Source organism: Mastigoproctus giganteus, chromosome 1, assembly GCF_048544385.1.
Source record: "Mastigoproctus giganteus isolate SK-2022 chromosome 1, ASM4854438v1, whole genome shotgun sequence".
Classification (NCBI taxonomy): domain Eukaryota; kingdom Metazoa; phylum Arthropoda; class Arachnida; order Uropygi; family Thelyphonidae; genus Mastigoproctus; species Mastigoproctus giganteus.
This window is the reverse complement of record NC_143575.1, coordinates 107,280,423-107,304,778: the sequence shown is the minus strand read 5'-3', so window position 1 is coordinate 107,304,778 and position 24,356 is coordinate 107,280,423. Positions and strand designations below refer to the sequence as shown.

Genomic DNA, 24,356 nt, shown 5'->3' with positions numbered 1-24,356 from the left:
AGAGATTAGATATGGATGGCGAACATTAATAGAATTCTCATGTAATTTCATTTCGATGGTATCTGCAATTAATAGTCTCATATAATTATGTTGGACACTTAAGTACTTTGGCCTTGTTAAATAAAAATGTATGGTTTTCATTAATGGCATGAAAGGTTAATTCTAACGCTGCTGAACGAGAAGCACAAACACACGAACATTCAGCAGAAATTGTGTCGATCCTTGATGAGACAAGTCACAATCACTACAAGAAATGTTGTATACCAAGTCATTTATTGTGTTGCAAAAGAGGAAAGGACTGAGCGATTGTTCAGTATAGCATGTATTTTCTGTAGCTGCTTGTGTGACTGTTCAATGTATGGGACAGAAATAAAAGTATTTTTTGATGTTACTATTGTTGGTTGGTGTAGTTTTTTGTATCCTATCCTTAGCTTGTACCATAATTCGGTTTATTTGATCTTTTGCAACACAAATAAATAACTTGATATACAACATTTCTTGCAGTTATTTTGACTTATCTTATCAAGGATCGACGCAATTTCTGCTGAATGTTCGAGTAAAACAGCACGCACCCTCAGTTTGTGCTTCTCGTTCAGCAGCGTCAGAATTAGCCTTTCTTGCCATTAATGAAAACCATACATTTTTATTTAACAAGGCCAAAGTACAGTGTCCAACATAATTATATGAGACTATTAATTGCAGATACCATCAAAATTAAATTACATGAGAATTCTATTAACATTCGCCATCCATATCTAACTCCGATTCGTGGCCTTTTACGTGCATGCACGAGGACAAACAATCATAGCCCTTTACGCGCATGCGCGAGGACAAATAATTTCTCTCTATTTAAGATTCAAGTTCACATACTCCGTAATTTCCATTCCTGTGAGCAAAACATAAGGCTGAAAAGCATTGTCTGCTTCAGGAAGGAAAATAATTTTTTCAAAATTTACGTTAAACTTTAATTGTTTTTTGAATTTAATTAATTTTTGAATTGTTTCAACTGATTTTTTACTGTAATCATTTTATGTTAATCTTTTATTTGTTTTAATTTCTGGAGAGTATCATATGGAAGTGTTCTACATATCGTATTAAGGTAAATTTCTTTTATTCCTCTGCAAATATTCAAACTGTTTACAGCCACTCCCCGATTTACGAAATACTCGACTTATGGAAATTTGACTTTGCGTAAGTTTTTGCCAGCCGGTGCAAACTTAAAAAAATCATGGAAACGTATTTTGTATCCCATAGGACTAAATGGAGGTATCGTGAAAATATTGTAATGTGAACCCAATAACACATTGTTTTTTTTTTTGGTAATTCGTTCCAAGACCTCAGAACTTGATATTTTCACTATATAACTAAGCTATTTATCTCTCTAAAAGGTCATTTTAATGGAAATTGCACTACTCTTTCATCGTTATCATATGTTCCGTTATAAGAATCGATTTTGAACGCCTTTGTGATATTTCTCTAAAACACATTTCTGGAGGTCACCACTATAAAACAATAAAAACAATTTGCACTTTCCAGTTTATTGGGCTTTTCTGTTAGTGCATCTAATTATAAACAAGTAGAAAACTCGATCTTATGACATTTGCAATAATCCTGGTAACTGGAATTGTGTGGGTTTTTAAGTTATTATGGTGAAATTGTGTTTCCCCTTCACCGAAATCTTCAATCATATAAAAAACATAAATAAATTTTCAGAATCTTCTCTTCATTCCTATTTTCAGGCTTCTGCTCATTCCAATAGAAGCAGTGCAAGAATCTCTTTCACCTCTGCCAGGTGAAATTAGAAACGAATATATACTGGCACATATAATGTTCAATTGGCCAATATGGCAAAAAACAATGGCATTAACGATGCACAAAAGAAGGATTAAAATACAAAAGAATACATACATCTAAACGTAATATTAATATATAAACCAACATTATATATATAGCAGTAAGTAAATAAGTAAATAGTGGAGAGTGATTGGAGTAAATAGGAAGATAATAATAGGGATTACGGATTGGGGACACTGCTTAAGCAAAAGTACCCTACTTCACACTTTCTATATACTACTATACAGTACTTTTTTTGTGACAGTACGGCATACCGGCACCTTTATTAACAGTGACGTGTGACATTTCGATGCAGTGCACTTTGAAATTTGTAATATTCCGTAAATTTTTTTCACATGTTTATCTACTATTCAAATAAGCTTAAAATTATTTAACTAAATTTACATTTTTCACTGTCTATTGTTAAGATATTTTCTATATAAAACTGTATAACCATTTTTATAATTCTAAATTACTCAGTCGGACCTCTGTTTAATTATTTTGAAATCTCCTTGGAAGTTACATTTAAAATAGTTTCCGTTGAGTGAGAAAATTTTCATATAGCGAACGGATTAGGAGAGAATTAACTCGGTACACACTGTTCGCATTTCTGGCTTTCAGGCAATTTAGGCAATTAGTGCTGCTGCTGCGCAAATTAAGAGAGCTGAAGGGATTACCTTTCTAAAACTTAGTGGTACCTGGTAAAAACCATCCGACCACCCGTCCCACATATGGAGAAGTCGCGCTGGTCTGCAGTGAGCAGATCAAGGTGTATTCCCAATGGGACCTGGTCCACCTTCTACTGCAGTGGTGTGCAAACATTTCCCATACAGGGGCCATATTCAAAAAAATTCAAAGTTAGATTTCTTTAGTGTGTTACATTTTCCATATCTTGTTGCATGTAAAAGTAAAATTGAAAATATTCGAAAATTTTATTAAGTACAATACACAATTACATTTACTGAACAAAACATTTAATGAGATTTTTTTTGATAATTAACAAATTTTAAAATGCTGTTTTAGTTCACTTTCTGGGTGGGCCGTAGGTTGGACACTGCTGTGAATGAACTGTAAGCGCCTCGTTCAAGAATTAGAAAAGTGATTTTTTTTTCCCCCGACAAATAATCATCTGTTGTTTAGCAGAAGAGCGTTATCCACATTTTTCCCTTTCTCTGTTTACATGGTCACAGCACCTGAATATCCGAATGACACTGACATTTTGGACAGTTTCAAAAAAATAAATAAATAAATAAAATTTAAGAACTAGTGACAATACCGATGATGAGAGAACGAAAACAAGGACAATTAAGGTATTAAACCTTCTAAGCATGAATTATTGGCATTTGGTGAAAATGAAGTTAGAAAATTGTCAATTAGGTTACAGTTAAATGCAATTCATGGATTTCGGGGGTACCTAATTGAAAAGAATTTGATGGACGCTCTGAGTAAGATATCAAGTTCATTGAGTGAATGTGAACGAGGATTTTCACAAATGAATCTGATTGTCAGCCCAACCAGAGCTTCGTTGATGACAAAAACTGTTTCTTAAAATTGTATGACCACCGCTGACCCGCTTCGATCCAGCAAAATACGTCGATTCATGGCTGCTTCGGAAACATCATTCAGCAACCGACACACAAAGAGGAAGAAAAGAAGTCGGCATAGGGTGTCGGATGAAAACTTAATAAAAATTTGAAATATTCTACAAAAACTTTATTATAAAATTATTTTTACTTATTATTTTTTGGGGGCCATAGTCTAACGAAGGACCCTTAAAATGTCACTCGGTTGTCTGCCTGTCCATCCGTCTGTCACAGCATTGTATCTCTGGAACCACTCAACCTATTGACTAGAAATTTTGCATTGGTTTGCACATCAAGTGGGCTAACATAACGCCATATTGATCATTGTTGACAAAAATTTGTCTGAGAAATGGAGGGGGTTAAAATGTGGGGGATAAAAATGTTGTTGACAACATCTAGCTACACCGTTGGAAAGAGCTCAACGGGTATGTTTAAAATATAATTTTTAAATATTTTTAAAATTAAAAATGGTGACGCCAGACAGAAAAATGTGAGTAATTTTCGTGTCCCCCTATTTCCGTCGCTAACGGAGCTAAAAATTTAAAAATCACATTAGCTATGCATTATTTGATGCTTTATCAAGGGAAAACTATTCTGATTGAAATCTATCATTTATTTTTGTGTTAAAATTAAAAAACCAATTTTTGATTGCACTTTGATAGCACGCCTCTTTGTACTAAGTAACTCTCCTTTTGGTTACAAAAAGACTGCTAAATAGTTAGTTAATAATTCTATAAAGGTCATTTATAAATTTTGCGACCAGTGTGAAGTACTGAACTGTTAATGTGAGGTTTCTTGTATTTTTCTATTTTTTGAATTGTAAATAGAATGATCAGTTGACATGTGCAAATACTATCACTGTGGTTTATAGAACAAAATAATAAGGATGCACCTTTTATAATGAAATAAATATATAAATTTTAAAAAATATATGTTTAAGTAACTTAAACCCAAATTACATGGTACCCCAGTTGAAACCACTGTGCTATAATAAAGAAAATAGAATGGGGCATAGGTAGAAATGTATTAATGGCATTAATGGCAGAATATAACACTGAATCATCAACATTATATGATATTAAACACTCAAAGCACAAACTTTTAGAATTTACTGCATGTTCAGAATCTAATAATAAGATAGCTGATAGAAAAAGTTTACACAAGCCAAAATTAGAAAACTTAGATAACTGCTACACAAGTGGTTTTTAATAAAACAATTGGTATCGTTTATTAAAAATGGAAGGTATGGCTCTATCAGCATCAATGATTATTGCCAAAGCAAAAGATTTTAAAGAAAAATGGGCATTGATACAACAATTACTTTTACTGATGGATGGTTAACTAAATTTAAGATAAGACATGTAATTAGAAAATTAGACATTGCCTGAGAAAAACAGTCTGCTGACACGGAGGCAGCAGAAATAGCACCCTCTACATCTAAAGCAGACATATTCGAGTAGAATAGAAAATTGTTCACTTTTTTTTTATTTTTATTTATTTTTTATTAAAACCCAAACTAGAGAGGTATTAGAACCTATAGTATTTAGTACCGTGCTTGGGTTGGAGGTTGAGAACACAAAAGAAGATATTTGTTGACATTACACTTGAACTTCTGTAGACTAATTTTCAGAAAATACGTATGAAGGAAGGTTGTTCCAGAAAACGGCAGTTGAATGAATAAATGAGGAAGATGAAAAGTTGGTTCTGTGAGTTTGAAGTTGGACAGTAAATGGATGTTGGCTGGTGGTGGCACATGTTCAGACTGTTTTGAAAGAGACAGCAGGAATTATAGAAGCCAATTCAGAAGAACAGTGCCCATGGAAGTATCTGTAGAAAAAGCATTCAGCAGAAACAGTACGTCTATGAGACAGCAAGTGGAGAGACTCTGTTAGAGAGGAGTCATTAATTAACCTAACTGCCCTTTTCTGAATGGAATCTAGAAGCCTGAGAGAGGTTTTGGGGACACCGCCCCAGATGTGGAAACAATATTCCAGGGTAGGGTGGATTTGCAATTTGTAAAGAGTGAACAGCTGTTCGGAAGAAAAGTAACGCCGAGAGCGAAAGAGAAAACCAAGTTTTTTAGATGCAGAGAAAGCAATATTTTTAATGTGCTTGTGCCAAGAGAGATTAGAATTTGTCCATAAATGAGTAACATAAGCCAGAATATCACCAGTGGATCAACACTGATGGAATCCATACTGGCAATCGTTGATCGGATGGAAGGTTTCTAGGTAGTTTAAGAGTTGGAGGTTAATTGATTTCTCCATTACTTTAGAAAAAGTAATTGCAATGGGACGATAATTGGATGGGAGAAAAAGATCAAGTGTTCTAGGTGGTAGATGACTCTCATCAACCGGTGCAATACCACCACTTTGCTTATTAGAGGCTCGAAGTGGTGGAACCCATGTTTAGTCTCCAGAGCTAAGTTCTAGTCAACCCTTCCCCATCTCTTCCATCAAGCAGTATGACTGATGACTTTTGAGATTATGATGAACATCATGGCGAGATCCAATCTTCCTTACATTTCGAGGGTACAGCTCTAAAACGGTGTTCGCAGCCCGGCCGCAAGTTAGTACACTGGACCGAACCTATTGGTAACTCTTTAGGAGGCTTCTGGATCAGCTAGTGTATAATCTTGCTACCTCTAATCTGCCAGATAGTGACTGGAGCGAGTCTGAGTAGTGTGCATGCAGGGGGGGGGGCATTGTCGAGGCCACGTAATGTCAGGATCTGGGTATATTCTTACCATGTGTACGCCATATCCAAAAATTTCATTACTTCATACAGCATGTCCCCCCCCCACACACACTTTTTCTTACTGTTGAATACACCATGAATTGTTATACCAAACTACATTTATGTTTTTTATGTTTATATACTAAAGCATGTTTATGTTTTATTTATGTGCAGTTAATAAAATTGCATTCTTATTCTCTATTTCTTATTTAGCCTCATTATTTCTGCATTAAATACATTAAAAATAAAACTTTCTAGATAAAGGAAAAATCGAAATAACGGCACCTTCAATCCCAAAGGTACCTTAAATTTCATGCATTTAATTTTAAACCAAAACATAGAAGAGACTTTACTGTTTCATCATTATATTTTAGACTTATAACATTTTTTTTATATTTCACAGAATTAATAATTTGAAAAAAAAATACAGACAATAAATATTGCAATCCATAAAGAAAAGATGAACTACTGGTATACTACAAGCAAAAAAAAAAAGTCAGAAATTAAAAGGAAAGTTTGTCAGTGACAGTACCACCATGTTTCTAACAATTTAAGGGTGCCACCACTATTATCTAATCATATCAAACATTTTCTTCTTTTGTTGAAATACAACTGACAGACACTTCATAGTACATTGATATATTTCTTTTTTTTTTTTTCTTTTTTTTTCTTTCTGTCCTCTCCCTTCTCTCTCTTACACATTCCTTGTGCAGTTAGGTACACTTTCTTATATTTATTTTTGTTATGTTTATTAGTAATTACTGTCACTAAGTTATTTAATTATTCAATATTGAATTTTTGATTTATTTTATCTATGTTCTGTATTTCCAATAGTATGATTTGGTACATTTTCTTTTGAATACAGGAAAATAGAGTGGGCCAGAAAAACAGAATGTCTAATAATGGGGGATTTTAACTTTCCATATACTGACTAGAACTTGTGACTTGGTCACTCACACACTACCAATAATTTTGTGGATTTATTGAATGACTGTGTTCTACAGTAGCAAATGAGAGAGGTAACAGGAGAAGAGAATACAAATGATCTCATTATCACAGCAATCCTTCATGCATTAAGAATCTATAGATAAAAGAACCACTATATAAGTGGCAGTGATCACAGTACATCGATTTTGGATTTACTTAAAGATGTAACTATCACCAAGGGTAAAAAGAAGTTTTGTTTTCATAACGGTGACTAGAGCAGTCTCAGACAGTTTTCAAATCCTATACAGTAGGTTATGTTATGTTATGTTATTTGGTTTTTAGGAGCATTAGCAACTAAGGCCATGTTGCTCCGGGGATATGCGGTGGTCATTCCCTGACCTTTCCGCATCCTCCGTATTTGGTGGTCATGGGCTCGAACCCCGGTCTAATCAAGAAGCGTGTGCTACGCACTGCTGCTCCTGCCCATCTGACTACGGAGACACCTATACAGTAGGAGCAACTGATAATATTACTAAGAGAAAATGCTAAATGGGAAGCATTCAGGGAAATAATCATAAAGCAATAAGGCTTTTCATACTGACTTAGAAATACTGTTCAAGGCTTATACCTAAATGGATGTCAGATGAAACTAATGGAACCAGTGACAAAGAAGAAAAAAGGTTGAATGCATATAAATTATCAGGTGATACAGAAGAATATGGTGTATTCAGACTAAAGACAATCAAGTCACAAAGGAAGTTAGGCAATCTAAGGCAGATTATGAGAGGTCTTTTGGCAAATAATGCAAAGAAAAACAAGGAACAGAAAAGAAGCAGAATCATCAAGCAAACTGTTGATGATTCTGCTAAGGCTGCTGACAGGTATTTTGCATCTATATCATATGAGGACTTCTTTAGGTAAGAGGATGACAGAAGTTTATCAAACTCTAACAAGGAGCTAAATGCTCTTTTTTTTTTGAAAACCGAGAGAAAGTGAAAGAGAAATTGTTGAAGCCAAACATGAAAAAGGCACCTGGGATGGATTAGGATCTATCAAATTATATTAAGGGAGGCTGCAAAGAAGGTAAGGAAGCCCTTAGCCATAATTATGAAAGCATCTTTGGATTCAGTGGAGGTATATGTGGACTAAAAGAATATCTGTGGAGGTATCTGTGGACTAAAAGAAATCAAGGGGTGACATGAGTAATTATAGACCTCTTAGCTTAACTTCTGTTAAAGTGAAAATAATGAAGTCAGAGTTAAAAAAAAGTAATGAAGAATCATGTAGATAGGAATGCAGTTATACTGTAGTCACAGCATGCAATTGTTGAAGGGCAACCTTGTATGGCAACCTTCCATGGTGGCCACCACGGAAGGCCACCATGTATGACCAATCTGATTGGATACTATGATGTAGTTACAAAGGAACTGGATGCAAAAGATAATATTGATATGATATACACCTCAATTTCAGGAAAGCTTTTGATACAACTGAATGTAATAGATTGCTGTATAAATTGGAGCAGTGTGGCATTAAGGGCCATTACTGATACAGATATTGTGTTGGCTGAGTGGGAGAAGACAGAGTTATTACAAATGGACAGCATTCTTTATGGACTCATGTTATTACAGAAGACCCCAAGGTTTACTGATGGGCCCATTGCAGTTTTCTGTATTGATTAATTATACTGATGAAAGCACATTTTAATTAATGCCTAAGTTCGCAGATGATATGAAGGTTGCCAGAGTAGTTAATACCAGTAATCAGATTATGCAACAAGATCTAGAAAAATTAGGCAGATGGTCTGAGAAATGGAAATTAAAGTTTAACATTGACAACTGCAGGGTACTGCATATGGGTAGCAGTAATCTTAGATTAACATACCAACTCAGTGTGGTGGAAAACGAAAAAGAACTGTAGGTAATTGTACAGTCAGATATCAAGTTCTCTAAGCAATGCAGACAGACAGCTCATGGTGTTTCATCAGTAATATATACAGGAATTTTGCTAGGGGGATAAGAAAGCAATTATCCCATCTTAAAGGGAAATGGTTAAGCCACATCTTGAATATTGCATACAAGTCCTGAAGCCTCATTTTGGAAATGATGTAGATATTTGCTGGAATGGGGCAGAAAAAGGCAAAGAGACTGGTTAAGAGAACAAAAGGGTGCTCCTAACAAGAAAGGCCTCAGTTCTGTAAATTGCAGCATCTGACGACAAAGCACCTGTGACATGATTGGATCGAGTTATTTAAGGTTTTGAATAGATTGAGCAAGCTCAATGCTAATGGGATTCTTCTTCTTCTTCTTGCTAAGACTACACACAAAGGGTCATATATTCATATTGAGGATGGATGGTTGCAAGGTAGATGTGCAGAAGTTTGCCCTCAGTCAGAGAGTAGTTGATTGTTCTACAAACTTCCAACTGTTGTTGTTGAAGTGATTACTTTGAATAAATTCAAGAAAGAACTAAAACTATTGAAGGGGGATGGACAGGTCACTTCATATCTGACTACACAATTATCCCCAAGTCTTTTTCACCTTCTACTTCCCTCAGAGTTGATATGTTAATCTGGGATCACTGCTACCCATATGCAGTAAATTTCATTTGTCAAAGTTCAACTGCCATTCCTCAGCCCATTGACCTAATTTTCCTAAATCAGGAAAATTAAGTCAAAAAACTACCCTCGCATGCCCCTCGGAATTTTACACGTGCCCCTTGAAAATTGGAAGGCAATAATCAAGAAATTTCATCGCACAATTTTATCACAATTCGTCAGTGTGTCTCACCACTCCAACTTCAAACAAATCACTGAATGAATACAGCTATTTACTGAATGGTGTGACGTCACTACATGTCTGGCAAAGAGGACAGGCATGCACAGATCATGACTCAAGGTGGATAAATTCCTGGAGATATTCTGAAGTTTGAAAATTTTTTTTGGGATGCTGAATTCCGCATGCCCAAAAAATGTATATGTGTGCCATTTTGGGCATGCATGCCATAGGTTTGCCACCCCTGTCCTAGTTCCTGTTGCAATAGCTCGCCTACTGCCATTAACAACCCAGCCAACTGTTGTATCATCTGCAAACATAGATATTAAGCCTGATATACCTTCATCAATAGCATTAAAAAATATTGAAAACAATAATGGGTTCAGTACTGAACCCTGGGGAACTCCACTTATAACATTAGTCCACAAAGAGCAGTTCTCATTGATAACTGCTCTTCGTCTTCTCCCACACAACCATACATTTATCCACAGCAGTAAATTGCCCTTGATGCCACATTGCTCCAGTTTGTACAGCAATCTTTTATGTGCAATGGTATCAAAAGTTTTCCCGGAATCCAAGCAGAATTGATTTAGATGGTCCTGCATTACTTGTTTAAATATTGTAAAGATGATTAAACAAGTAATGTAAATTATGTAAATTAAATAAGCTTGGCTATACAACTGGATGAAAGAGGTGACTTTTTTTAGTTAATATTAAAAAGTCTAGTTTCCTTTTATCAGTTGGTCATTATTAATATTCATAAAGATGCAAGAAAGCAAGCTTATGTAGCATCAGCAAAAAAAAAAAAAAAAAAAAACCATTTCACACATCCATTTCCTCTAATGTTTGTCCAGTTCCTCCTTCAATTTATTTACGCTATTAACTTCCACAACAATGGATGGAAGTTTCTTCCGGCAATCAACCACCCACTGGCTAAAAGCAATTTCCGCACATCTATTCTACAACTGTCTTTCCTCAATTGGAATTTATGCCTCCTCAGGTTCATAATCTGAGCAAGAGGAAGACTTCCATCAGAATTGAGCAGGCTCAATTCTGATGGAATTGAGCAGCAACGTGATCTGCACTGCTCAGATCACCTGCAACGTGATCTGAGCAGTGCAGATCACATTGCAGGTGATCTGATTTGCAGAACTTAAGCCTTTCTTGGTAAGACCACTGCTTCGTTCCCCTCATCAATTTTGTTGCCCTTCTCCGTACTCGCTCAAGAAACTCTACATCCTTCCTAAAATGAGGCCTTCAGACCTGTATGCACTACTCAAGGCATGGCCTAACCATTGCCTTATACAAAGGGATAATCACCTCCTTTTCCCTACTAGCAAAATTCCTGTATATCATTGACAATACCCCATGACCTGCTTTAGCAACCTGTCTGCACTGCACAGAAAATTTCATATCTGACTGCACAATTACTCCCAAGTCTTTTTCATTTTCTACCACCCTAAGTGTAGTACCACACAGTTGGTATGTTTCTCTGGACTTACTACCCATATGCAGTACTTTGCATTTGTCGATGTTAAACTTCAGTTGCCACTTCTCAGCCCATCTGTCCAAATTTTCAAGGCCCTGTAGCAGTAGCACACTGCCATTAGTGCCATTAACAACTCTGCCAACTTTGTATCATCTGCAAACTTCAACATTAAGCCTGATATACCTTCATCAATATCATTAATAAATATACAAAACAACAGTGGGCCCAACACTGAACTCTGGGAGACTACACTAATAACATTAGTCCATGAAGAGCAGCGTCCATTAATTACCACTCTGTCTTCTCTTTTAACCATTGTAGCAACTTACCCTTAATACCATACTGCTCCAATTTGTACAGTAGTCTTCCATGCGCAACAGTGTCAAAAGCTTTCCTGAAATCCAAGTATATGATATCAAAATTATTTTTGCATCCAGTTCCTTTGTAACCACACCATAATATCCTATAAAATTTGTCAGACAAGACTTTCCCTTAACAAACACATGGTGTGTCTGAATTATCACTGCAATCTTTTCAAGGTGATCCTGCAATACATCTTTAACCACTGACTCCATTATTTTCTCAGGAACAGAAGTTAAACTAACTGGTCTGTAATTACTCGTGTCACCCTTAGATTTCCCTTTGTGAATTGGGGATACATTTCCACATCTTCAGTCTGTGGATGCTCTCATAATTATGGCTAAGGGTTTAGCATTTTAGCATTAGCATTAGTAGAGGCATTTGATGCAAGAAAGCAAGCTTATGCAGCATCAGCCAAAAAAAAAAAAAAAAAAAAAACCACTTCCACTTCACCCCTCTGTTCGTTCAAAATATCTGTCCAGCTGAGCCTTAAACTTATTTAGGCTATCAACTTCCACGACAAGGGTTGGAAGTCTGTTCCACCAACCAACCACTCGCTGGCTAAAGGCAAATTTCCGCACGTCTATCCTACATCTGTCTTTCCTCAATTTGAATTTATGCCCTCTCAGGTGATTATTCTGAGCGAGAGGAAGAATCCCATCAGCACTGAGCATGCACAAACCATTCAAGGCTTTATACACCTCTATAAGATCACCTCGCTGGTGCCTAGTCTCCAGACACTGTAATTTGCAAAACTTAAGCCTTTCTTCATAAGAGCACCCCTTTGTTCCATTCACTAATCTTGTTGCCCTTCTCTGTACTCGTTCCAGCAGCTCTACATCCTTCTTGAAATGAGGCCTCCAGACCTGTATACAGTACTCTAGGTGTGGCCTGACCATTGCCATATACAACGGAATAATCACCTCCTTATCCCTGCTAGAAAAATTCCTATATATCATTGACAGTACACCATGAGCTACTCTTGCAGCCCGTCTGCACTGCTCAGAGAACTTCATATTTGCCTGCACAATTACTCCCAGGTCCTTTTCATTCTCTACCACTGTCAGTGTAGTACCAAAGAGTTGATACGTTGCTCTGGGGTTGCTGTTTCCCATGTGTAGTACTTTACATTTGTCAATGTTAAACTTCATTTGCCACCTCTCAGCCCATCTGCTCAACCTTTCCGGATCCTGTTGCAGCAGCATAGTGTCAGTAGTGACCTTGACAACCCTGCCTACCTTTGTATCGTCTGCAAACTTCGACATTAAGCTTGATATACCCTCATCAATATCATTTATGAATACAGAAAACAATAATGGACCCAACACTGAGCCCTGAGGGACTCCACTAATAACATTAGTCCACGACGAGCAGTGTCCATTGATTACCACTCTCTGTCTTCTCCCCCTCAGCCACCCCTTTATCCACAGCAGCAATTTGCCTCCAATGTCACACTGCTCCAATTTGTGCAGCAGTCTTCCATGTGCAACAGTATCAAAAGCCTTTCTAAGATCCAAGTATATAATATCAAAGTTATTGCCTGCATCCAGATCCTTTGTGACTGTATCATAGTATCCAATCAAATTGGTCAGGCAAGACTTCCCCTTAACAAAACCATGCTGTGTCCGAGCTACAGCTGAAGCCTTGTCTAAATGATCCTGCAGTGCTTCTTTAACCAGTGCCTCCATTATTTTTCCTGGAATAGAAGTTAAACTCACAGGTCTATAATTACTTGTGTCAGCCTTTGATCCTCCTTTGTGAATTGGGGTGACATTTGCACATCTCCAGTCTGTGGGTACCTCCCCTGAGTCCAAGGAAGCTCTCATAATTATGGCTAAGGGTTTGCTTGCTTCCTTTGCTGCCTCCTTTAATATAACTGGATAGTTCCCATCCACCCCGGGTGCCTTTCTTGTGTTTATCTTCAACAATTTCTCCTCCGCTTTACTCTGAGTTATTACAAGATTCTCTAGCTTACTGCTAGAGTTGAATACACCTCTGGTTTTCCCCTCGCTAAATAACTCCTCATGTGTGAATGTCGATGCAAAATATTCATTTAGTTTGTTAGCTACCTGAGCAGGATCATCAACAGTTGACCCATCGATATCAAGTGGACCAATCTGATTCATCCCCTTCCTTCTAGAGTTTACATAAGTAAAGAACTCTTTGCTGTTTTTCTTTGCATCCTTTGCCAAAGATTTCTCGTAATCTGCCTTCGCCTGCCTAACCTCCTTTGTAACTTGGTTACAGATCAACTTGTATCTATCATAGGCTTCTGTGTCATGTGTTAATTTGTATGTATCCCATGCATGTTTCTTCTCTGCCATATGCCTCATCAGTTCATCTGACATCCATTTAGGCCTAAACCTTGAACAATATTTCTTAGTTGGTATGTATAGCCTAGTAGCTTCCAAGATAAGTTCTTTGAATGCTTCCCATTTTGCATTTGCTGTTGGTAACATCATCAGTTGGTCCCACTGTATAGAATTTAAATACTGTCTCAGTCCATCGTAGTCGCCTTTACGAAAGCAATAACCCTTCCCTTTACCCCTAATGGTAGTTACCTCTTTGAGTAAATCCCACTTCAGCACACTGTGATCACTGCCACCTAGTGGTTCATTTATCTGCAGATTCTTAATGCATGAAGAATCACTGCTGATAATCAAATCAAGAGTATTCTTCCCTCTAGTTGCCTCCTGAACATGCTTATGTAGAAAACAATCATCCAATAAATCCACAAAAGCCTTGCTAGTGTGTGAGTGACCAGCCCCCAAATTCCAGTCAATATCTGGGAAATTAAAATCTCCCATTATAAGACTCTCTGATTTACTGGCCCACTCTATTTCCCTGTACAGTATCGTATTATACTCATCAGAGTCATTAGGCCTATAGCACACTCCTACTCTCAATTTTGATCTCCCAATGCTTATGTCACACCAAACTGACTCGACACTGCACTGTCCAGCGATGTCCACTGGCTTCACTTCCTTGGATTTTATGTATTTCTTAACTAATAGCATAACCCCTCCTCCCTTCCTATCTAGTCTATCCTTTCTGTAGACGTACTCCCGAAATTCCAGTTCTGCATTCCTTATATCTGTGTGACACCACGTCTCTGATATCCCAACAATATCTGCCTTTGATGTTTTGAGCAATACGTCAAATTCATCAAATTTATTTACTAAACTCCTAGCATTGGTATACACGCAAGTATACATGCACCTATTTCTATTCTTAGGTACCCTAACACAACCCATGTGTTTACTTGTACTGCAATGACTCCCGGCAGTCTCTGAAATATCCTGCATCTTGTTTTTCAGGCTTCTGCTCATTCCAATAGAAGCAGTGCAAGAATCTCTTTCACCTCTGCCAGTGGCTACTGTTAATCTATTCGTCTTTGTCTCCCCCCAAGCTAGCAGTTTTCTGACCCACCTAACACTGCCTCAATAGCATCAGCAAATATTCTTGCACCCTTTCTATTTAAGTGTATCCCATCCCTGTAGAAGCAATCTCTCCTGTTAACAAGTACAGTCCAGGCTGAAAAAAATTCTACCCCTTGAGCCTTGCACAATCTTTCCAGGGCCGAATTGATCGACAAGGCTCTCATCATACACTCCCTCCTATCGTGTCTGGGCAGAATTACAGACACTTTCAAATTCAACCCTATTTCACGGCTTTTTTTCAACAGTGACCTGTACTTGTTAAGCAATTCTGCCGGTCTCCTACTCTTGATATCATTAGTGCCAATGTGTACAACTATATCACCTTTTGTGCCCTTAAAAGATGATATCTGCTCTACAACGTCATCAACCTTTGCCCCTGGCAGACATACCCTGGTCCTGTTCCACCTATCCTTTTTACAAAGCATGTTCCCCGTTTCCTGACAATAGAGTCACCAACAACTACTAGTTCCTTTGGGACCAGCGCATTCTGCCTTGGGGGTTGCCGCTGTGTTGTGCGACGACCAAGTGCAAGCTCTGGCGTTGATGTGGGCAGCTGAGAGCTTGATGGGCCCCTCAATTTGCCTACTTCCTTTGCTGACTCCTTTAATATAACTGGATAGATCTCATCCACCCTAGGTGCCTTTCTTATGTTTAACTTCAACAATTTCTCCTCCGCTTTACTCTCAGTTATTAAAAAATTATTACGCACCCCATAATAACAGCGGTCCACAAAGAGCAATGTCCAATGATAACCACTCTCTCTCTTCTCCCACTCAATAATCCTTTTATCCATAGTAGCAAAATGCCCATAATGCCACACTATTCGATTTGTACAGCAGTCTTTTATGTGCAACAGTATCAAAAGCTTTCCTGAAATCCAAGTATATCAAAATTATTTTTTTTCATTTGGTTCCTTTATTACTTCATTATAGTATCCAGTAAAATTGGTCAGACAAGATTGCCCCTTAACAAATCCATGCTGTGACTGAAATATAACTGCACTCCTGTCTAGATGGTCGTGCATTACTTGTGTAATCATTGTAAAGATGATTAAACAAGTAATGTAAATTAAGTAAATTAAATAAGCTTAGGTATACAACTGGATGAAAGAGGTGACTTTTTTAAGTTAATATTAAAAAGTCTAGTTTCCTTTTATCAGTTTGTCATTATTAATATTCATAAAGGCAGAACTCTTAAGTTTTAGCAGAAAACAATTATTTCTTCCAACATTCTAATCATGAGAACTAAAGATGAAGAATGAAGTACAGGCTGATTTCTGAACTGTGTCCACTATAATTACAGTTGACTCCCTGCTCTGTTGGGTTTTTTTTTTTGCTTTGAACAGAAGTTCAGTGTCTGCAAAGTGATATTTTTTACAGGTTTTTGTTCACATTAGATTATAGTTTTCACATAATTCATGATTTATCTGTGGATATCAATACATACAATATCAATACAATATAACCTGTAGATTAATTATCTTTCTGCAGTATTATCAATAAAAATTAAACTATATGAACGTGACTTCACTATTAAGTAGTGTGTATTAAAAAAAAAAAAACACATTACAAACTCAAAAAAAAATATATATATATCTTTCCCATAAAATTGTAACCTCAATAAGTAAAACTGAAATTATAAATAAAACTTACAGCAATATATTCTGTATCTCTCTCTAAGAGATCAGCAAACTTGTTAAGAATAGTACCTCTAGCAGAAGCATCTAATGTCCTCCAAGTTGAACCCAGCTTAAAAGCTTCTTTAGCTGCTTTCACTGCCTCCTCAACATCAGGCTGAAATTAGAGTAATTTTTCTATGTTTAGAAATTAAACATAAAATGCAAAACAAAAACCTTTAAATAAATCAATTTTTTTTTCAACCTTCATACTTTTCCCTTACCTTCTAGATTTGGTAACTTATAAGAGCATGTATAGCACTTTAAATAGTAACCCACAAAGTTACATGCAGTTTCAGTAATGTCTTTCTTTAATTACACTACTCGACATATAAAACATTATGAAAACGAAAATATCCAATCTTGACTAATTTCATGCTGCTGAACACGAAAATCATATCAAAATTGTCGATTGGCTCTTGTTTGCGAATTACTGTTGGGATCTCATATTAGCAAGTTACTCTACACTTTCAATCATGGCTCTCAGCAAAACACATGGCAACACCGCAGTTTCAGCACTAACACACTGTTATCATGTGATAAGTTGTTGTTGCCTCAAATCCATCTTCAACCCTGTTGCAGTAATCCTTGAATACAGCTAGGTACTGGGTGATTTGTTCTCAGTTAACGGTTGTTCTTGGTGAGATTCCTACATTTTGTCTAGTATTTGTGTTGTGTAAGATTAATATGCCCCATAATTGTATGAATAGTCTGGATGACTTCTGTATGTGTGTGGTTAATCAAAATTAAATCAAAATGAACGTGGGTGAATCAAAATGGATATTTCATACCTTTCACAGTGCCCATGATATGTAGGGAGCCAACAAATCACATCACAGACTGTTACTTCAGTATGGTGACTCCTATTAGAAAAGGGATGACAATGAAGAAAAGTGGACACTATCATACCCAAACATACCATCTGCAATTCTTCCTATGCTTTACAGTAAGGTACTACCTATTCCTGAGCCACCCAACCATTTTCTGTATGATGAAGACACTGATGAACATCAACTTGATATACACAGAGAAGTACAACAGCTGTCTATGTGGATCCACCATTTTGTCCAAATCTCCCCCCTGAAGCCACATGCCCCTGTGCGTGTGTGTGTGCACAGGGGCATCTTCAGGGGGGCAGATACCCTCCCTTAACCAAAAATTCGAAATTAAAGAAAATGAACGGAGGAGGCATTTCACTTCTCTATTTTCTCAAGGGGTTTTCAGTGTACGAAGAGCTAACTGAAAGACAATCTCCAGAAAAACCAATGATTTTGCTCAGTGGCGTAACTATTCCAATGCAGCTGCATTTCTGCCCAACCTTGAAAGGGAACCGCTAAATTTAGAAGAAAGATTCATTGCTCAAAACAATTAACGAATTTCATTAATAAATGAGAATTTTTTTTTAAAATTAAATGTAACACATTCTTATCAGCATAGCGACTGGCCATCTGAGTATTGTTTTGACTGCGCTACACTTATAGAAATAGTATCAAATAAAGGATAGTCATGAAATATTCAGCAAAACCAGTGCCAAATATACATATACACAGTGTGTACATCACATCTGATTTTATTCTTGTGTTGAATTTATTTTACATTTTTTGTGTGTGTGTATGGGTACACTGATTGTTGTCGCAGGGCAATATGTTTTATTTTACAATACACAAATTTGTCACTTAACAGTCTAACTATGGCCAGTGTTGTCGTTTTAGCGCCTTATATTTGTTTTTGTTTTTTTTTTTCTTTCCTTTTTGTTTTTATCTGAAACAAAAGACTACAGGACTACGAATGAGTTATTACTATGCTAATCAGAGACATCTAAATTGCCAGATCCTTTGATCCTCACCTATGTCGATGACGTTTTGTAAGTGACCGATTCAGTGGGAGGAACCCTTTGTGTAATTAGGGTTTATCTCGTGGTGTTCAAAGAGCGAATTCAACAATGACAAGAAGGAGTAAAACATCTACTTCAGTCACCCAAAAATTAGCAGGTTTCAATCACACAAGTTGTTTGTCCAACATGTCACTCCAAAGCATGCAGCTTCATTAAATTTATGGTTTTGACGTCATTTGCTATTTTCACAACAACATTGGTAGCCTTGTCAACTGCTTTGTTTCTATACAGCCAACAAGAATGGACTTTGTCGCTTTTAATACATTTTATAACCGTTTTATATGTATCTGTTCTATTTTCGCTTGGGGTGGGAAAATTTGTTGCAAAGTTACTTGAAGGAGAAACTGGGGAAACAAGAGTGGGAAATGAAAAAAAAGAAATTCAGCCAATCAGATATTTTCATTTTGCTTTATTGGCACAGAAAAAAAAATTTTTCTGCAGCTCTTATCATGTACTATTCTGTGATTCTGCATTGTCAAGAGTAGTGATTTTACATTGTCAAGTTTCTCAGAGCAGAGCACGAAAAAAATTCACCCATTATAAGCATTCTTTTCTAACCTGTGATAGAAAGGCTGAAAATGTAAGTAAATTTATTATTCCAGTTTTCATTAGTTTACATGATGGACCATTCACAGAGGCAGACTGGCCATAAGACTTTTCCAGGGAAACCCCAGTGGGTCAGAGGCTGGAGACCGATGTGCAATTGCATGGCCATAAACACTGTTGTGAGACCACTAAAAGTTTTCCCCAGGTAAGAATTTTTGACCCAGTCCGCCTCTGTTCACAAATGTTGAATGATCCATTATGTCTGCAATAGTCAAAAGATTGTCCAGTTAGTTTTGATAATAATGTTACTCATTGCTGTAGATTTCTTTTTTTTTTTTGTTTTACTATTCTTTGCATTTTGTTACAGCTTGACACAACTATCTGTAATTTTGTTACTCTGGTGTCAGTATTTTTTTTTTTTATTGAAAACTTGTTGCTGGATCAGTTACAGCTTATAGAAAGATGTAATATGAATTTCAAAAAGTTATTTTCCGTGTCCTCGCTTTTTTTCCCTTTTGCATGCACGATGCCAACTTTGTAGTGAATCTGTAATAAGTGATTTTATGAATGAATTTCCTCTTTATTCTCTGGGCGACCACACGGTCAGAGGAGTTCACAAGATAGGGAGAATAAAAGAAACGGCACCGTATTTAACGGGCATGGGCGCCAGCATAATATTTTGAAAGGTGGTGCATGCGGAAATAAATTTTTTGCTCGCCAAATTTTGGAATACATGCAATATTTAAATTGTCAGATTTGACTGATTTACGTGTACAGTTGAGCCAACGGTTCGTGATCGGTGGGAGAAAGGACTTTTATTTTGAAAGAAAGAATTTGTATTGTTTTAACGTTTCAATAAATTAATTAAAATATTAAAAATTGTGTATTACTTCAAAATCCAAAGGTGATGCACTTCCACCATGCTGCTGGCACCCATGGTCATAGGCTTGAACCTGGGTCACTCAAGGTATGTGTACTTATGCACCCTCGCGCTTGATCACTCGACTTTGACGGCATTCAGGTAAGCATATTTATAATTCCAGTTTTCATAAGTTTACATTCACAATTATGAATGGTCCATGACGTCTCAAACAATTTGAGAGAACGGTTTGTAATTTTATTACTCTGATGTCAGAAATTTTTTTTAAATTGAAAATTCGTTGCTGGATCATTTACAGATCGGAGAAAAATATTATAATAGGAATTTCTACCATCACTCAGAACTCTTCAACTTCCTTTCTTTGAAATTCGATGGTCTAATTTTCCTATCACGGATGGTCGCTTTATGCTGGTTCACTTTTCGAATTACTGAAGTAGACTGCCCAGAATAAAGATGCAGTAACTTAAACCGTTTCTGCATGCAAACCACTGTTCTGAATAGGTTTAACAGAGTGTTGACGAAAACTTGCCCTTTTTCGTTTGTGATGATTCAATTACTTTGAGTAGGTAACTAATTTTTTTTTTCGTTTATGAATTTTCATATTAAACTATAGCGTGTAATTTTGCTACTTTTTGAAAATGAGCAAAAAATATAGTCAACACTTTCATGTTGACTATATATTAATCAATGGCTCAAAGATGTTAAATCTAAGAAATGGCTCTGCAAATTAGATGATGATTATTTAAAATGTTTTTGTAAATGCACACTAGCAGCCAAATTGAAAAGCATCGTAATACAAATGAATCACAAGAAAGCCGAAGAGACCTTTAGTTTTCAGCATCAGAATATTGCCATTCAAGAAAACTGGCGATACAGAATGTGCAATGGCAAAAAGCAGCACAGGATTTTTCATAGCTGTGCAGGGGGAATGGAGGTTTTTTGGGCCCTCTTTAAGAAAAAAATAGCAAAATTTCTTTGTATATTTTTTAAAGCTGATGGTCACTCAGACCATGAGCGCCAGCAGCATAGTGCAAGGTGGTGCAAAGTGCACCATGGACATTCGAAGTCCAAAGGTGGTGCAAGTGTACCACCTTTGGATATCGAAGTAATTTATTGAAACGTTAAAACAATACAAGTCCTTTCTCCTGCCAATCATGAAACATTGGCTCAGCTGTACACGTAAATCAGGCAAACTTAACTTAATTAAAATAACGCATTTTTTTCCAAAATTTGGTGAACAAAAATTTATTTCCACGTGAACCATCTTGCAAAATATCCTGGTGGCGCCCATACTCCAAAGCCACACAACACGACGGTGTGACGGAGGGGAAGCTGGAATGGAAAGAGACAGCGGTGGTTAAAACATCTTACTTTTTCAAATCTTACAAAAACATATGACCATGAGAACATACTGATAGGACCCCTACCAGGGTCTTGAAGGGGGCCCGTGCAAGTGAAGGGCACTCTTAAACTGAAGCTCAAGCTTCACTGTAAATCTGCCTTTGCACATACTTCTATTATTCTTTTCTTTTATAATTTTCTTATATGCACATGTGTATTTCATAAACTTGTTTGTTCCGTGTGTTCTATTGCCAAATGTTTGGAAATAATATATTATTGTCACTTTTTGTGATTCATATTATTATTCACATGGTTTCCTAATATTCAAATAAAAATAATAATCAATAAAACATGTGCATGTATAAGTGTTCCTGGATCTATTTAAAAAAAAAAATTCAAACACATTTAACAGACATTTCTGTTAAGAAAGGATCCCGTGTTGTGGATAAACATGGGACATGAGGATAAAAGGGACCCCATGTTGTGGATACTCAAGCTTGGGAATGAACCAGAAGTACTGCATTAGAAATTACACGTTGGATGACATCTCCAAAACAGATACAGGTAGCCCTCATATAACATGGTTGTTAGGTCCCTATAAAATCTCGTATAGTGCGAAACATTGTTATACAGGCCTAAAAACCAGTACAAAAAGGGGGTTACGTTCCAAGAGCTAACAAAAATACACCATTTCGTTTTAGAAAGACTTTTGATACTGTTGCACATGGAAGACTGCTGCACAAATTGGAGCAGTGTGGCATTGGAGGCAAATTGCTGCTATGGATAAAGGGGTGGTTGAGGGGGAGAAGACAGAGAGTGGTAATCAATGGACACTGCTCATCGTGGACTAATGTTATTAGTGGAGTCCCTCAGGGTTCAGTATTGGGTCCATTATTGTTTACTGTATTTATAAATGATATTGATGATGGTATATCAAGCTTAATGTCCACGTTTGCAGACGATACGAAGGTTGGCAGGGTTGTCAAGGAAACTACTGACACTATGCTGCTGCAACATTTTTCTAGCAGGTATAAGGAGGTGATTATTCCCTTGTATAAGGCAATGGTCAGGCCACACCTAGAGTACTGTATACAGGCCTGGAGGCCTCATTTCAAGAAGGATGTAGAGCTGCTGGAACAGGTACAGAGAAGGGCAAAAAGATTAGTGAATGGAACAAAGGGGTGCTCTTACAAAGAAAGGCTTAAGTTTTGCAAATTACAGTGTCTGGAGACTAGGCACCAGCGAGGTGATCTGATAGAGGTGTATAAAGCCTTGAATGGTTTGAGCATGCTCAATGCTGATGGGATTCTTCCTCTTGCTCAGAATAATCACCTGAGAGGGCATAAATTGAAATTGAGGAAAGACAGATGTAGAATAGACGTGCGGAAATTAGCCTTTGGCCAGCGGGTGGTTGGTTGGTGGAACAGACTTCCATCCCTTGTTGTGGAAGTTGATAGCCTAAATAAGTTTAAGGCTCAGCTGGACAGGTATTTCGAACGAACAGAGGGGTGAAGTGGAAGTGGTTATTTTTTATTTATTTATTTATTTTTTTTTGGCTGATGCTGCATAAGCTTGCTTTCTTGCATCAAATGCCTCTACTAATGCTAATGCTAATGATCCGTTTCAGTGATGAGAAATGTGAAAAGCAGTATTTTAAAATTAAGCTAAAGGAAATAATATACAATGTATTGATTAGTGTAATATATAAAAAGAAAAATTTAACTTCACATTACAGCACTTCATTGTACAGTTTAGGTGCTTATAAAAATAATGCTCATCCCATCAGCAGATTCATGCAACTGGGATGCCAGCTCCCAATCCTAATAACAGGAGCCAGATAACTAGGAATATGCTGTATGTATCTTTAAATAAATAAGCTTACCTTATCACCTTCTTGAACATCACATGTTTTCTTACCAGTAGCAGGATTTATATGGGGAAAAACTTTGCCACTAACTGAATCATGCCATTTATTGTTGATGAAAATCTGAAAAATCATCAAAAGTTTGAATTCTCTAAATGCATTTAATCTCTGTGTTTTTTAATACAGTTATAAATTTTTCAGTTACTTAAAAAAAAAAGATCTATTAGTAATCAATGAAATTCATTAGCACATCTATGAAAAGCATGTTATACAGGTTGTATGAGGGGTCTAAACAAGTGGTTCTCAAACTTTAACATACCACAAACCACTTTTAAAAAACTTTAATCTCAAACTCCCTCATAAAAAAAATACATAATATTGGGATTTTATCCTTTTATTTGAATATAAATTATAAAAGGCAATTCATTAAACAAATTCATTCATAAAAACTTTTTTAAACAAAAGATATTTTTTCTAGGATATATCTATTAAAACAATCATTTAGCATTAGCATGTTTTGGTAATGAAAATTATGCCAGAAAGCAAGCTTAAAGAGCATCAGCCATAAAAAAAATAAATAATAACTCTTCCCATTTCACCTATTCATTCCCTCCAACAGCTTGACTAGTTCTTCGTTGAATTTATTTGCGCTATCAAATTCCACAACAACTGATGGAAGTTTATTCCAGCAATAAACCACCTGCTTGCTAAAGGCAAACTTCTGCAACCATCTGTATTTTCATCTTTGCAAAGTCAAATAATCAGGAAGCATAACAATTATTGTGGAAAGCTGCAGGATGGCCAAAGTTGGCAGAAGTTCTGAAAACTGTTAGGTTACACACTTAGCAGTCCTTAGCTTATGAGGTGGAATTTATCATATGATTCATTGAAACAAAATTTAGGAATAGGGGAAAAATGCTGTCAGTTATTTAAAGAACTAAATTATAAAAATGCAATTAAAAATTATTAGTTTGCCTACATCAAGGCACAAAACCAGTAACTGAAACTTTAGAT

The 24,356-nt window shown here is 36.5% G+C and overlaps 1 protein-coding gene across 4 annotated transcripts in view; it reads right to left on the bottom strand.

The window, feature by feature from the left end:
• The window catches only part of LOC150091083 (aldehyde dehydrogenase 1A1-like), a 159,892-nt gene that overhangs the window by 124,623 nt on the left and 10,913 nt on the right, over window positions 1-24,356 (bottom strand). For all 4 annotated transcript variants that reach the window (XM_090374107.1, XM_090374090.1, XM_090374098.1 and 1 more), the window contains exons 2-3: window positions 23,361-23,465; window positions 16,795-16,935 (exon numbers count right to left, since the gene is read on the bottom strand). In XM_090374107.1, the coding sequence (XP_090230233.1) occupies window positions 16,795-16,935; window positions 23,361-23,465 (246 nt within the window). The remainder of the gene's footprint in view (window positions 1-16,794; window positions 16,936-23,360; window positions 23,466-24,356) is intronic.